The sequence below is a fragment of the Triticum urartu genome, chromosome 6A (genome assembly GCF_056163025.1).
Source record: "Triticum urartu cultivar PI428250 chromosome 6A, HENAU_Tu73, whole genome shotgun sequence".
Lineage (NCBI taxonomy): Eukaryota > Viridiplantae > Streptophyta > Magnoliopsida > Poales > Poaceae > Triticum > Triticum urartu.
The window spans coordinates 575279051-575295992 of NC_141878.1; the positions used below are offsets into that span (position 1 = coordinate 575279051).

General features: G+C 41.8%; 1 protein-coding gene across 1 annotated transcript; it reads right to left on the bottom strand.

Moving 5' to 3' along the window:
- Positions 1-2069: 2069 nt before the first annotated feature.
- LOC125516996 (26S proteasome regulatory subunit 6A homolog) lies at positions 2070-5232 on the bottom strand. Its single transcript, XM_087527288.1, has 7 exons — positions 5134-5232; positions 4119-4309; positions 3757-3948; positions 3226-3344; positions 2688-2775; positions 2315-2430; positions 2070-2202 (listed from the first exon to the last, which is right to left on the bottom strand). Exons 3-7 carry the CDS (start codon positions 3913-3915, stop codon positions 2175-2177), a joined length of 510 nt encoding a protein of 169 aa, XP_087383414.1. The 5' UTR covers positions 3916-3948; positions 4119-4309; positions 5134-5232; the 3' UTR covers positions 2070-2174.
- Between the last annotated feature and the right edge of the window lie 11710 nt (positions 5233-16942).

A 16942-nucleotide genomic window follows, 5' to 3' on the forward strand; every position in this document is an offset into this window, starting at 1 on the left:
TCATCAAAAAAAGAAGTATCCATGACAACTTTTTGTATGTTAGGAACCTTGCCAGGCGACTGCATCGCAACAAAACCCCATCTTTGCTCTTCAAGTTGGACATTAAAAAGGCGTTCGACTCGGTCAGATGGGATTACCTCATGGATCTGATGCGCCATCGCGGATTCCCTATTAGATTTCGGGATTGGGTTTCGGCCCTCCTCTCCACGGCTTCCTCTAGGGTGCTACTCAATGGGGTTGCGGGGGAGCCGATTAAGCATGGCCAAGGGCTAAGGCAGGGAGACCCGTTTTCTCCGCTGCTTTTTGTTCTCGCCATCGATCCGCTTCATCATATCCTGGCAAAAGCGACCCTTCAAGGAAAGCTACAACCAATTGGCAGGCGATCTCCGGCTATCCGAGCCTCTTTATATGCCGACGATGCTGCTATATTTGTGGCCCCATTCAAGGAGGATATCCAGTTCCTAGCAGACACTCTGAACTCCTTTGGTGAAGTCACCGGTTTAGTCACAAACTGTTTGAAGAGCAGTGTCGTCCCTATCCATTGTGCAGCCGTGGACTTGGACGAGGTGCTGCATTCCTTCCCGGCTACCAGGGCTACTTTCCCATTGAAATACCTCGGTTTGCCTCTTTCGGTGTCCCGTTTGAAAGCTGTCCATTTCCAATACCTCAAAGACAAGGCGGCTGCTAAACTCGTCCCGTGGCTAGGGAAGCACGTGGCTTTGCCTGGCCGTGCTATCTTGGTCAAGGCGGTCCTCACTGCTATTGCCATCTACTCTATAACGCCGCTAGAGCTCCCGGCTGAGGTCCGGGAATATATTGACAAGCTCCGTCGGGCTTACTTGTGGGCTGGCTGCGACAAGGTGTCAGGCGGCAAGTGTAAAGTGAATTGGGAGCTAGTGTGCAAGCCCAAATCACTCGGAGGCCTTGGGATTCTAAACCTGGAGAAATTCGCTTCGGCCCTTAGGATTAGATGGCTTTGGCTCCTCTGGACCGATCCATCGAAGCCCTGGATTGGTCTGGGAAACCCATGTACCGAGGCGGACAAGGTCCTCTTCGCCACAGCCACGACCGTCACCATTGGAGATGGAGCTACTGCTCTTTTTTGGGAGCCCTCTTGGCTTGACGGTTGGAGGCCGAAAGATGTTGCTCCCAAAATTTTTGAGTGTTCCAAAAAGAAGAAGTCGACGGTCCAGGAAGCCTTGCAAAACAACTTCTGGGTGAGTCAAATTAATCCGCATCAAGGTCTCTCCCTGGAACACATTCAGCAGTTCGCCTCCCTTTGGGAGAAGATCAGTGCCACTCATCTTGTGGCTGATGCCCCTGATAGGATTACTTGGAAATTCACTATGGACGGCACCTACTCAGCAAAGTCAGCCTACAATGTGCAATTTGAAGGACACACGCGCTCGCCCATGCATGTGACTGTTTGGAAATCTTGGGCGCCGCCGAAATGCAAATTTTTCGCCTGGCTCGTGATGCAAAATAGAGTCTGGACTGCTGATAGACTCGCGCGCCGTGGATGGCCAAACTGTGGTCTCTGCCCCCTCTGTATGCAAACCGGAGAATCCTCCACGCATCTTCTTTGCCACTGTCGTTTTTCTGTAAGGGTGTGGTGCGACATTGTCCAATGGCTTGGGCTCCAAGATGTCATCCCTACGGAGTGGAGCACTGCTACTTCGGTGAAAGATTGGTGGCTCCGGATCGCCCAATCGAGGGCCCCTTCGCGGTCAGCGATGACCTCCCTTTTGATGCTCGTCTCTTGGGAGATTTGGAAAAAGCGCAATGCGAGAGTCTTCCGCAACTCGGCGACCCCCACCGCGGTGCTAGTGCGAAACATTAAGGAGGAAGTTAGATTATGGGTGATGGCGGGAGCGAAAAACTTGGGCGTTGTAATGCCGCGAGAGTGATAGACTTTTTTTACCCTCTCTAGGGAGCCTTGTCTTAAACCCTCTTCTTTATTAATGAAAATGGCAAGCCTTTTGCCTTGTTTCAAAAAAAAATCTTCCATTATCTACCATCCATAAAGGAACCAGTGTGACAAAAGAACAAGAGTCGGCAAAAACCTCTGTAGCATCCCTGCGCGTAGAGCAAGCATGCCAGCTTTCACACAAACAGCCTTCAGCTGTGCACCGTTGAAATCATCAGTTGAACGAGCCAGCTCCTCAAAGTTGACATCAGGATGTACGTTCATCTTTCTTGAGTCTACAAGATAGAACGCAGAACAAACTTCTTTTGAGTCCACAAAACCAAAAGGTAAGCAATTTTTTGCAATAGGAGTTGTCAGCCTTTAACAAATTGCAAGAGACATACTTACAAAATCCTAGCTCTTGCTTCTTCTGTCGGATGAGGGAACTCAATCTTGCGGTCCAGGCGACCAGAACGGAGTAAAGCAGGATCGAGAATATCTGCACGATTAGTTGCAGCTATCATCTGCAAGTCACAAAACAACAACGTGTTCAGGAAACAGGATGAATAAAACATCTGATCAGGTTCAGGTATTCATCATCTCTCAAATTATGACAAGCCAATTTGTGGCTACTCATTAATCAATCAAATAAAAAATCCATTTTATCGAATTACTGTTTTCAAAACTAGTTAGGCCAAACCATCAGTACAAAAGAAATTATCTTTACAGGTTGAGCTTGCATGCATTCAGATTACAGAGAAAAATATTAGGACATGGTGACCTTTATCCTCTCAGCACTGCTAAATCCATCTAGCTGATTCAGCAACTCCAACATGGTTCGTTGGACTTCTCTGTCACCACTAACTTCACTGCAGTCAAATAGAAAAAGAAAAATACAAACAATATCAAATATATACTTCCCGGTAAAAAGATCATATCTAGTTGCAAGTAATCAATATCTTAACCCTGCATTAATAGGTTAACAACATCATCACATATGATATGCAGCATATGCTGAAAGTAGTTAAGATGTATTTATCTCTGAAGTATAAATCATGAACAGTTTCTCTTATTTTACATATGATGACACAGAAGGTTGATGGAGTGTTCAACTTGCAGGGATACCAACTGATTTTCTTCATACAAAGATTATACCACGGTGTTCATCAGACAATTTGCCAAATTAAAAACAAGAGTAACGACATAACGAGACATACTTCAACCACAATAGGTAAAGAGACACTAAGCATTTACGCTGGACTAACTAAAAAATCACAACGCTTATGGTACAAACGATGCATGCAAAATAAAAAATGCACCTGTCAAAACGCTTTGTTCCAATTGCATCAATCTCATCAATAAAAATGATGCAGGGGGCCTTCTCCTTTGCCAGCTCAAATGCATCTCGGACGAGCTTTGCCCCGTCACCGATGAACATCTGAAACAATTCACAAAATGTTAATATCTGACTGAAAGATATCCAGAAGAACTAAAAAATGCTGGACCCAGGAATATTACAGATGCAAATGGACATTCTAAGTTTGAACCAGCAATTTTAGATGCAAGTCGATATTCTATGTCTTATCCTGAGCCAATGATGCTAATCACTATTAACTACAGAGTTATAAGGATTACAATCAAAGTTCATTTGAGTGTGAAGAAAGATACAATCATCTTAACAGAACTGATCATAGTCTGCAAAGCATGCCAAAGCAGTGTTCAATGATTGGTAGAATAAGCAGCTAACCCTCGAATAAGTCAATCAGCATGACATCTAGTTCATTAAAATGAATAATAATATGATATTGCACATTCTGCTTTCAATGACTTTAACATCAAAAGTTAGTTACCTGGACTAGCTGCGGACCAGCAAGTTTCAGAAAGGTTTCATTGGTTTGTGCAGCACATGCACGAGCCGTCAACGTCTTTCCCGTCCCAGGTGGTCCATATAAAAGAACTCCTTTCGGGGGACAAACTCCCAACTTCTGAAATTGCTCCTTGTGTGTCATTGGCAACACTATAGCTTCAACGAGTTCCTAAATCTGCATTAGAAATTAGACAATTACAAAATCAGAACATGAGGGAGCGAATAAAAGCAAACAATTATCAACTAAAAATATTCCGACGTAAGAACTTAACATTATACTGCCTACAGAAAGATAAACTGGCAATCAACCTATTGTTTTCATCATCTAAAATGTGAAGTAAATACCTCTTTCTCAAGGCCACCAATGTCATTATAATCCTCCGTAGGCTTTTCATCTACCTCCATTACCTTTACTCGAGAGTCATATCCCAAAGGTAGCGTGTCTAATATCAAGTAGCTGTCCTTGTTGACTCCAACCAAATCACCAGGCTTGAGGTTGTCAGGGTCAACAAGCCCAATCACAGGAAGGAATAAGTCTGCAATCAAGAACAGAAAAGGAACGGAGAAGCCTTGAGCAGCAAGTCCAACTCTTTACAGCACGTAAATAAATTGATTCTCTAAAACAGCAAAGATTGCCCAACTAATGAGATCCATCAAATGGTATGTGGAAATAAACCATGTCAAGTTCCAAACATCCAAATTAAAATAGTCCATATAGGCTCATAATTGAAAGGGTTGTTATGGATACAGATACATTAACCAAGTAAAATGCTGTACGCAGGCAGGGATAGGAATATTGATGCTGCAAGGTACTAGAATGTGATGTCTGACATAATAAATTCAGCTACTTGTGATTGATGTGTCATGGTATCAACTCCCAGGAAAACTTACACAGTTAACAAGCCAACCTCAGGTGAAATATAAAATGGTGGTGTTTATAGCCTATAGGAGAGTTCTCAAAATTAAAATCTACTTAAGAATTTTACTGTGTGTTTGCAACTAATGGAGAAGTTCCATGGTGTCAAAGATTACAACACCTGCTCTCGTACAAAGTTACCTAACTAGGACCCTGAGACTTGATGATTGTACCAAACCTACAACACTGGCACATCCCTAACTTGTGTTGTACTCATTGGCTCTCCAAAATATAGGCAGAAACACTAAAATCGGAGACAACCTGAACACACACAACTAATCAACCATGGAGCATCTTTCCTCTCTGAGTACTTGTTTCTATGGCACCAACCACCGGCATGCCTGGGCTACATCCACGACAGTTCATGCATATACAGTTGGAGTAGATGTAGTAACAGATACTAGAGATGTAAGCACCACAGCAAGTTCGAGCAAATTTATTTACCTGTCTTGTGGATGTCTTAAGAACAACACATTTTCCTTTCCTCTGTGAGTCCAGATCCATATTAGCACCATCCTCTCCAGGTTCATTTCAAAAATCTGAAATAGTTGATAAATTACGTTAGTAGATTTCCAAGTACAAATGCATCTGAAGTCAAGATATTTATCAGCAACCTGGCAAACTATAACCTTGAAAATATCAGTTCTGAGTTTAAGGAAAAGACAAAATGAGTGCAGCAGTTTATCCTTGCCAGATAAGTTATCAGAAGCTAATGAACAACAGCACTGATACACACCAACTGATTCCAGAGAGCTACCACATAGCAAGCAATACAGTTGCAATTGATTTACTACCTCCTAGATGATTTACAAGGTTGATCACAAGAGAGAAATTGGCGTGTAACTATGTGTTTCTGTGACGTCAAACATTTCCAGCAAACTAAACTAGGGCGTACAGTCACTGACCCCTCATCAATCAGCACGAAGTGAAGCTCAAAACTAGAGCATGTGAAGTCACACGCTACTCTGGGCTACTAATCTGGCTTGCACGAACTAATACTGGATTGGGGAATCGTGAATCCGGCATGAATGAAATCGGTACAGAAACCCATAATTTCCGCATCCAAATCGGTACAGAAATCCTTGACGGTGTTGCCGACGAGGTAGGGCAGCTGCTTGTTGAGCTTGATCATCTCCTGGTTCTCCTTGATCTTGTCCCTGACGTTCTCGAGCTCCAGGTTGTTCCGCTGCAGCTCGTCCTGCACCCCCGCGAACAGACAACTAGATCAGGCGGCCCTGGACCGACGGGACGGGATAGCGGCTGCTAGGGTTCGGGGGAGGGGGGGCGTACCTTGAGGACGCGGACCTCGTTGTCGAGGAGGCGGGTGGCCCGGACGATGTCCTCCGTGGACATGGAGTCGAGCTGGTCGGTCTCCGACGATTCGTCGACGGCCATCGCGGCGGCGCCGGCGTCCGTCGCGGGGGTGGGGGAGGACGACAGGACGCTCTGCTGCGGCCTGGCTTTGGCTTTGGCTTGAGCTTCAGGTGAATGAAGATTGGTACTATAAAAAATAAAAAATACATAAATGTAAAAAGTGTCAATACAAATAACTAGAGAAAAGAGCCAAGCAAAAAGAAGAGGATCGTTGTTTTCCTCTCGTCCCTGGCGGCTGGAACCCTAGACGCCGCCAGGGGAGGCCGATCTTCCAAGGCCGTTCTTCGGCGGCTCCCCTCCGGCGGCGACCTTGGTCGTCGGTGATGAGAGGGGTCGCCAGATTCATGCATGTGGGTCATTTTTACTCCCTGGCAGTCTAGTTTTTTAGGTTGTTTATCTTCTTTGCTTCAGCGGCGACGATGACAATGTTGAATAAAGATTCTTCTAATTCTTCCCTGACGAGGCTATCGGTTCTATGGTTGGGGATGGATTTAGAAACCAGTCTGTTCAAGTAAGGATGGTGTGACGGCGGCGGCATCCTTGTGGTGGACCTGTGTCCTCGGGCTCCGCCGTTGCGACGGCGTTTGCTCACGCGTCGGCGTGGAGCTTGGGAGGTAGTCCAGGAGCGGATGCAGATTGTGGTCTGCACCGACGACATCTGGAAGACGGAGCATGTGTTGGGCTCGTGGTTCGTGGATGGCAGGTATCGCTTCCTCCTTCGGCGTTTTAGTCGTGGTGGGGTGACTGATCTGGAGTTCGATGGCGTGTCCGGGGTGTTGCCCCGGTCTGATTCGTTCAACGGGCTTCACTTTCGGTGAGCCACCTTGAAGGTCTGTAAAGCTGCATATCAGCGGTGGAGCCGCGTCGAGCTTGGGTGAAAAGGTGATTCATCATTCTTTTATTTAGTGGCTACTGTGGTGGTGCCGGAGGCAGGTGACGGGCATTGATATCAAGCTCAGAGATGTTCTGTCATCTTTTTAGTTTTGTCATGTCGGTCTTTACGTGACTTTTACTTTATTCTTTATAATATGAATGAGACACGTATTACCATGAAAAAAATAACTAGAGAAAATAGAACGAAAGATAGTGAATTGCAAAACCTATGTAGTAGAAGATTGCTTCTCCGGCAACCGTGCTAGAGAGAACTTCTTGCTCCAGGTAAGTTGTCTTAGCAGCAAATGTTTGGTCCCCAAGTGCAAGGGCTTATATATAGTAGCCATGTTATCCCCAATACAATTTCCTTTATAATTATAACCCTAAAAAAACTTCGCCTATAATTAGCCTGACATATATGTCCCATCTGTCTGTGGCTAATCTCTCTCTCTCTCGTGCGAGTGAACATGCGACTCCAGCGACCAATGCCAATGTGAGGCGAGGGCCTAACGTGCGCAAAGCAAGTGGCATACGACGGCGAGGAGTGGGCGACCTGTTGTTGTGGCGTGACGAAAAGGTGAAGGGCAAAGAAGGTGGTTGTGGCGCAGCGCAGCGTGACAATCCAGTGAGCGGTGAGGACATGCGGCGTGGTGGTACGAAGCGATGGTGGTCTAGCGGGCAATAGACATATGTTTTTATGAGAAAATAAGAATACGGAAGTTGTTGGACCATTTTTTTTGGTGTCGGCTTTCCCTATATGCGGAACCGTTAGAGATGCTCTTAGATATGAACTTCTCCCCACTGTCTGACTCTTTTAGAGCCTAGAATACGTTATATGAGCGCATCTGAACATTTCAGTTGCTACTTGCTCGAGTAGCTTTGCCGTCAACATTAGCTCCTCTTGGCCTTCCAGATCTGACTACAAAATGGACCATGAGCTTAGCAAACTATAGGATACCGTTGCGGAGGGAATTGATTGATTAAAATTTAGCTTGATATCATGAGAACCATAATTAAAAAATACATAATACTTATTTTATTTGATTATATATAGTTGTAACAACATTTATTGAATATAAGTAGAATAATTAAATGAAAAAAAAACATGCACGGTTGAATGTTATGGTGGATCTTTTCTCATACATGATTAAATATTGTGGTGCGTCTCTTCCAATACTACATAGTTGCATGTTAAGGTGGATCTTATCCCATTCATAATTGTATTATGAGTTGGCATGTTTGCATGTTGAGATAAATAATATAGAATAACAAACGACAGACTGAGTTATGCCCAGTTTGTATCAATTTTGAGCGGATCTCAAGCTAGCTTCGACCATAAGACGAGGGAAGATCTATTTATCTAAGGCGAGTTTTCAACTATATAGACCACAACAACATCATAAGAAAGTCACTATAAAATATTACTCTAATTAACACCATGCTAGTATAAATTTATTCAAAGTAGCTTAGCTCATTCTCTCTCAGCAGGAAACTGTTATTCCAGTACCTAATTTTAACACATGACAAATATCTAACTGTGATAACAAATTACTGGCCAAAGATCATAAAAAGTTCTAGCATAGTGCGCATGTTGATGTCGAGCTAAAATCGAGTGAGGTAGTGTTGGCTCACGATCGGCTCATTTTACGGTCGAGCTACACAAAACGTTTGTATTTGGCTCATTTCTTTTTGAGTCGACCTCGTTGGGGGTGAATATCTGGTGCACCGGTGCTTGTGGTGCTACCGGTGCACCGAACTCACATTGCACTTTTAAAATGTTCAAAAAAATATGAAAACTATTTTGCACATTCAGACAACATCAACATGGGTTGTCACAAAATTTCATGGCAAAATTCGAAAAATAGCTTGGAAAACAAAAATGACAAATTCAACACTAAATAGTATATAACATCAGATGGGATTTAGATTTGGCCCATTATCACACTAATGTCAAATTTGTCATTTTTGTATCTCAAGAAAATTTCAAATTTTGGTACAAAATTTTGTGACAACATACTTTAATATTGTGTCAATGTGCTAGATGTTTTTTTTTCAGATTTTTTAAAGTGCTCTAAGGCATTTGGTGCACCGGTAGCACCACAAATGAGGGTGCACCGGATACATTCCCTTGTGGAAAGAGGTAATGATGGTGATTCCCCGGCATGCGCTTCATTTTTTTTGTGGTAGGCTCGGGGCCTTGGTTGGGCTTTTCCACAGGCAGCCTAGCTCGATGTTGGGTCGGGCCTGGTTTGGTTGTCTTTCTCCCACCTTTTTTCGTTATCTTTTCCAGAAAAGGGAAACAAAAGTATAAATGACACTGTGTACCCAAAACAAACGCGCTCCCAAGGTCCCCTACGTCCCTTTTCAAAATTAAATTGTTCGAACGTAGATTTAGATCATTTACATCCATGATTGTCTAATTTGGCTCCATGTACGTTCGTAAGCGCGTCCAGACAGGGTCCGAGCTTATCCTCTTTGAGCTCCTATTTGTCCGTGTACATAGCATGTCTCATAAATTATCCGTACACATGCATGCTGATTGGTGGGTGGTTCATGGTCCCACTAGAGAGAGAAAAGAAAGAACAAAAAAGAGAAAAGGTGGTCCCGAGCCGGCTGTCAAGGTGTGTCTTTGGTGGATCTTGTGGGGATGGTCGGTGTTTGTCTTCGGTGAATCTGCTTGGATATGGTCTTCGTTCGTGAAAGTTCATGTGTCTACGGGTTGTATCCTTCCAATCTATGCTTCTCTTCATCGGCTATAGTTGTTGTTCTGGTGCACTAGTACCGTGGGGCCTTAACACATTGGCTTCATAACTATCTAGTATAATAAGGTTTGGCTGGCTCTAGTGAGGGAGTGGCGATGACCGAGTCACACCTTCCGCTCGCTTCGCCTATTATAGTCGTTGCTAGGTGGGATACGAACATGGATGTAACTTCGATTACTTCTAGAGTTCTTTGTATTCCACGACAGTAGATGAATAAGATCGAAAGTTTTTCTTGCAAAAAAAATCATAATTATTAAATAAAGTGTCCAAATTATGCACAACCATAATTTTCATGAAATTTAAAAAATCAAGATTTTAAAAATGTTCAATGAATTAAGCAAACAGGAACTCAAAAAGATGAAATCCAAAAAATGTTCTTCACTTTCAAAAATCTCGACGAATTTCTAAAAATCTCACGAAATTTAAAATGTTTATGAAATTCAAAATATTTTTACAGATTTAAAATGCTCGTTAATTCTTAAAAGTTATAGGAAATAAAAAAAATTGATTGTCATCTTACAAGATATTCAATATGTTTAAGAAAGTAGTATATATAAAATAAGTTCAGTTTATAGTTTTTTTGTATATAAAGCATGATTGTAAAAGGATGACAGGAAATATAGGATCACACTATTCGTCATCCTGGGTGAGGAATAGTGATTCTTTACCCCCTCTATTTTATCATCAATGCACCGTAATTTTACGTTTCGTAAGTTTTGTCTTATTTATGACACAAAAAGAGACCGTAAAAAAATATAACTGCTGTAAAAAATATTTTATGTTATGTAAAATTACAAACGTAAAAACATAATATAAAATGTACATAAACTGTAATTTTTTTGTCTTATGATCTATATTTTTATTTTTGTATGTTAAATTTTACGTAGTGAATCAGTATGAATGTAACTATTTGTATTACAAACGTAGTTTATTTATGAAGCGATCGTTTCTTTATGAATGTAAAATTTGATATTAAAAAACAAAAATATAGGTTATAAGACCAAAAAAGGCACATTTTATGTATGTTTACACTATATTTTTACATTAGTAAATTTACTAATATAAATTAATTTTTACGTGGAGCATATATTTTATTATGTTCTCTTTTTATGTATTAAATAAAATAAAATTTAAAAACATAAAAATACGGTGCATTGATGTCAAAATACAGAAGGGGTGAAGAATAACTATTTCTTACCCAGGATGACGAATAGCGCGACTAGTGATACCATTAATCAACCACCTTTTTATTTTGGTCATTTTTCCATTAAAATAGTTTTTATTTATTCAAAAAGTAGGATTGTGAGAAAACGTGTGGCCTTGTGGCCTGTGCCTATTGCGCTGGTGATTGTTACCCCATTTGGTTTTTCAGCAATTATTTCTTTCATCTGATTGTCCTATTGAAATGCTTTGATGTTTTAATGTTCTATAATTTTAATTATTTACAAATTAAGAAAATGTTCAGAAATTTTAGTAAAATCTCAAAAATTTCAATACATAATTTAATAATTGGTAATGAATATGAAAAATATATACATGAATTATAAAAACATTCACAAGTTTTTTTACAAGCACAAATATGGTTATTTTTCCAATTTAATAAATCTCATGAATACGGAAAATATTTCATAAATAAAAAATTCTCATGAATTTAAATCATGTTCCCAATCTTTTTTAAAATATACCTATTTCGAAGAAGATTCATGAATTAATTTAAAAAAAAGAAATATAAAACATGTTTCCTCTTTTCCAAGAAAGCCGACTCACAGGCGACAAGGTTTTTCTGCCTCCTGTCGGCGTTGATGCGTATCTATCTCATCTCTTGTGGCCTTAGGGCGATGGAGGCGTGGTGGACCGCCGACGCAGTCAAGCGGGAGGGCTCCTGCTCTATGTTGAGGCAATTTCTTGAGTTTGATTATGGTTTGTCTCCTGCTGAAGAAGGCGAGACGATGGCGGCTCCTGAAAATGAAATACGTTTTGCCCCACCTGTCCCATGACCCGGTGGTGCTTCTAGTCTTATCGGAGGGCTTGTCAAGGTGTGTCTTCGACTGATCTTACGGGATTCAATGGATGTTTGTCTTTGGTGGATTGTGTACGTATCGATATTTGTTCTTCTATGATCGTGTATCTACAAGTTTGTTTCTTCCATTCCATGTTTCTCTTCATCAGCTAGAGTGTTGTTTCTAGCGTGTTAGTTCTATGGAGTCTTAGCACGACGACTTCCAATAGTCTAAGGTGGGCTAGACTCCGGCGAGGGAAGGGCAACGGCGGTGGCGCGACTTTAGCTCACTCCAGTTATTGTAGTCGTCGCTAAGTAGTCTACGGACCTGTATGTAACTTTTGTTACTTCCCGTGTTCGTTGTACCACAACGACATTTGATGAATACATTGAAAGTTTCTCTTGCACAAAAATCATGGTTTTTAAAACGAAATGTCCAATTTATGTACATTTTAAACTATAATGTTTAGAAAATGTTCATTAACTTTACAAGTACACAAGATTTTACAAATGTGCAATGAATTTCAAAAAATTACAAACTCATAAACTGAAATTCGAAAATATTCATGACTTTTGGAAATCTTCAAGATTTTCAAAAAAAAAACATCATGAAACCTAAGATGTTTTCATATTCTAAAATGTCAATAAATTTTTTAAAAAATGTTTGTTATGTGTTATAAGTGGTGTATCCGAAATTTTTAACATGTACTTTAAAAATGTTCAACATCTCTATTTTTGTAAAAAAAACATTGCAAAAAATGAGTGTAAAAGACTAACTGGAAATGTACGGAAGAAACCGGCTTCGCACAAAAAATTCCACCAAAACCGGCAGAAAAGCCCCTCATGATAAAAACCGGGTTGCCAACAAAAAAAATGTATGTAGCGATCCCTACTGGACTGGCCCAGGTCGAAGCAGCTGTGGGCGGTTCATCCATAGCGCTCGGGCAATATATAGCAATTGTGCCCCTTATCTACTACCACACCGACAGACTAACTATACTCACTCAGAACACAGAAAGCCTAATAAGCCCAGGGGGAACAAACAACCCAAAACAATAGTGCACCAAACATCCATTATACAAGTGATAAGAAAAATATTATATTTTATTCATCAAGTTTCTTCCCAAAATATTATGTTTTCAGCCAAGTTTTTTTTGAATTACAAAAACTATTATTATATTTTAAGAAATGCTCAAAAATTTAAATAAATATTTTATAAATTGTTCACGAATATGAAAATATATTCAAAATTCAAAATAATGTTCACCAGTTTTTATGAACACAAAATTAAAAAAATGGTGAAAACTAAAAAACATTCGAGTTTTTATTTTATTAATTTAAAAATTCCTCACGAAGATGAAATATATTCACAAAATTTAGATATGTTCACATCTTAGGATAAATATTCATGGATGTAAATTATGTTCCCCAATTTTTTAAAATATTACGAAATTTGAAAACTATTCATGAAGTAATTTTTTTAGATTAAAATATATAAAAGTAACAGGAAAAGGAAAAAAAGAAATCCGGAAGAGAGAAAAATAAAAGACCGAAATCAAAGGGAACATTTTCAAAACCAAAATGATCGTCCTAGATAACCGCCCAAAAGCACCCGTAGGGTTCCGCGCTTGCTCAACTGGCTCCATGGTATGCGCGTAATATAAACTGCCGTAATAACCCTTGAAAGAAAATAATAGGATTAATTCTACATGTGTAAACAGCAAGGTAAAACACGTGTTGCCCTCTAGTATCTTTTCAGAGTGAATGAATTTTTCACCCCGAATCTGAGTTACTCCCGTGTGGCGCCTTGACCGATGCCATGTTGGCTTCTATTTTGTAAAAGAAAGGTCATTGATATTTTTAGTTCGTTTTGATCATCACATATTTTTATGTGTGTGGGGGAACAATTACAGGAGATGACATGAAGGGATAATAGGGTCTAGAACATATCAACAAACACATCAACAGTGTCCACCATCAGAATGGTGGACATTCAATTGTACGGTCGATTGACCACACAACATTTTGACTGAAACCCTTAAATACAAGTAAATATTGTGTATGAGGCAGTATAAAAATTATAAAACACAAATTCATTTCAATCACAAGTTTAAATCAACATAACGTGCTTAAATTCCTAGCATTGCCAGTGCACCATCATCTTCTGCAACATCAAGAAAGAAGCTACGATATGGTAAAGCAGGGACGCATTTGAAATGTCTTAGGGGGATTCGATATTTAATTTGGATGGCTAATATTCCTCAGAAGATCTGGATTTTTGCGTGGCGACCCACAACCAATAGGTTGGTGGTCCAGATGAATAAAGTTAAGAACCATCAGACTGATTCAGGTATGTGTTCTATTTGTGGTGTAGAAGATGAAAAACACTTTTCATGCTCTCGTGAGTTGTTTTAAAGCTCGTGCTCTACGATTGGCCTTGAGAGAGTAGTGGAATATTCCGGATGAAGAGTTCTTCAAATGCTCGGGGCCGGATTAGTTATTGATTTTGCTGGCTCAGTTGAGCTTGCAGCAGAGGGAGCAAATCTTGTTTTCTTTTCCTAGTGAGCATGGCATTTGAGAAACGATTTAACTTTTGGGAAGGGGAAGGAATCCATTAATTCCTCTGCATATTTTATGGACAATTATTGGTCCACTTTCACGTTCTGCCACGACACTGTTTAGTTGGACGCTAGCAACAAGGATAAGTAGAAGGCGAGAGGTGTTATAGCTGATTATGCACCATTAAAAGATCATGTGCACTAGTAGAAAAAGGGGCTTTCGTTCATGCCTGGCCAGCCCATTAGTCCCGGTTCTGCCACGAACCGGGACCAATGGATGAGCCCAGGGGGCCGGCCGGGGCCTCGTGGGCATTGGTCCCGGTTCGTCTTGGCCCATTTGTCTCGGTTCTTGGCACGAACCGGAACCAATGGGCGTCGCTCCTGGCCCACAAACATAGGTCCCGGTTCTTGGCTCGAACCGGGACAGAAGGCTGGGCTTTAGTCCCGGTTCGAGCCACGAACCGGGACAAATGAGTTGCCTATATATACCCCATCACCGGCGAGCAGAGCACTCCACAATGCTCTATTTTTTGCTGGCCGGCGAGGGGAAAGGCATTGGGTGCTCTAGCTCACCTCCTATGCACATGAGGTGTTCGATGAAATGCCCGAGCCATGCTAGTTAAGCTTTCTCCTCTCGAAGCTCGACCTCGGAGTTCCATTTTTTTTCCGAGATTTGTCTAGGTTTAGCGGTCCGTCACGCTCCGTCCTTGTCTTCACCGCCGTCGATCGCCCGCGCCGATCTCGTCGCCGGCACCACCGTGGTGAGCCTCTTGTTCTTACCTTCTTTCTGAAAGAAAAAAAATCTTACTTCAGATAGATACTTGTCTAATTTTCTTACTTTTGACACACATAATTAAATATAATGCACGCAGATGAATTGGCAATGGATGTACGGTGACAGACACACCTCCGAGTACATTAAGGGCTTGCGTAACTTTCTCGAAGTGGCTCAGGCAAACAAGCAGAATGGTTTTTATGTGTTGTCCATGCCCTGATTGTGGGAATACGAGGTCTTACTCTGACAAGAAAATCTTTCACACCCACCTGCTTTATAAGGGTTTCATGCAACACTATAATGTTTGGACGAAGCACGGAGAAATAGGGGTTATGATGGAAGACAACGAAGAAGAAGAGGATGATGACAACTATGTGTCCCCTGAATACAGTGATGCTGCAACGGGGGAAGCTGAAGATCAAGAGGAAGCTGAAAATCAAGAGGAACCAAACGATGTGCCCGATGATGATCTCCGTCGGGTCATTGTTGATGCAAGGGAAAATTGCGAAAGTGAAAAGGAGAAGCTGAAGTTCGATCGCATGTTAGAGGATCACAAAAAAGGGTTGTACCCCAATTGCGAATATGGCAACACAAAGCTCGGTACCGTACTGGAATTGCTGCAGTGGAAGGCAGAGAATGCTGTGCCTGACAAAGTATTTGAGAAGCTACTGAAAATATTGAAGAAGAAGCTTCCAAAGGATGACGAATTGCCCGACAGTACGTACACAGCAAAGAAGGTTGTATGCCCTCTAGGATTGGAGGTGGAGAAGATGCATGCATGCCCTAATGACTGCATCCTCTACCGCGATGCGTACAAGGATTTGAACGGATGCCCGGTATGCGGTGCATTGCGGTATAAGATCGGACGAGATGACCCTGGTGATGTTGAGGGCGAGCCCCGCAGGAAGAGGGTTCCTGCGAAGGTGATGTGGTATGCTCCTATAATACCATGGTTGAAACGACTGTTCAGAAACGAAGAGCATGCCAAGTTGATGCGATGGCACAGTGAGGACCGTAAGAAAGACGGGAAGTTGAGAGCACCCGCTGAGGGGTCGCAATGGAGAAAAATCGAGAGAAAGTACTGGGCTCAGTTTGTAGGTGACCCAAGGAACATATGGTTTGGTTTAAGCGCGGATGGAATTAATCCTTTCGGGGAGCAGAGCAGCAATCACAGCACCTGGCCCGTGACTCTATGTATGTATAACCTTCCTCCTTGGATGTGCATGAAGCGGAAGTTCATTATGATGCCAATTCTCATCCAAGGCCCTAAGCAATCCGGCAAAGACATTGATGTGTACCTAAGTCCATTAGTTGAAGAACTTTTACAGCTGTGGAATGGAAATGGTGTACGTGCGTGGGATGAGCACAAAAAGGTGGAATTTAACCTGCATGCATTGTTGTTTGTAACCATCAACGATTGGCCCGCTCTCAGTAACCTTTCAGGACAGACAGACAAGGGATACCACGCATGCACGCACTGTTTAGCTGACACCGAAAGTATATACCTGGACAGATGTAGGAAGAATGTGTACCTGGGCCAGGGTCGATTTGTCCGGACCAACCATCAATGTCGAAAGAAAGGCAAGCATTTCAAAGGCGAGGCAGATCACCGGAAGAAGCCCGCCATGCGTACCGGTGATCACGTACTTGATATGGTCTCTGATTTACACGTAATATTTGGAAAGGGTCCCGACAGACTAGCTGTTCCGAATGACGCTGAGGGACGCGCACCCATGTGGAAGAACAAATCTATATTTTGGGACCTACCCTACTGGAAAGAGCTAGAGGTACGCTCTTCAATCGACGTGATGCACGTGACGAAGAATCTTTGCATGAACCTGTTAGGCTTCTTGGGCGTGTATGGGAAGACAAAAGATACACCTGAGGCACGGGAGGACCTGCAATGTTTGTA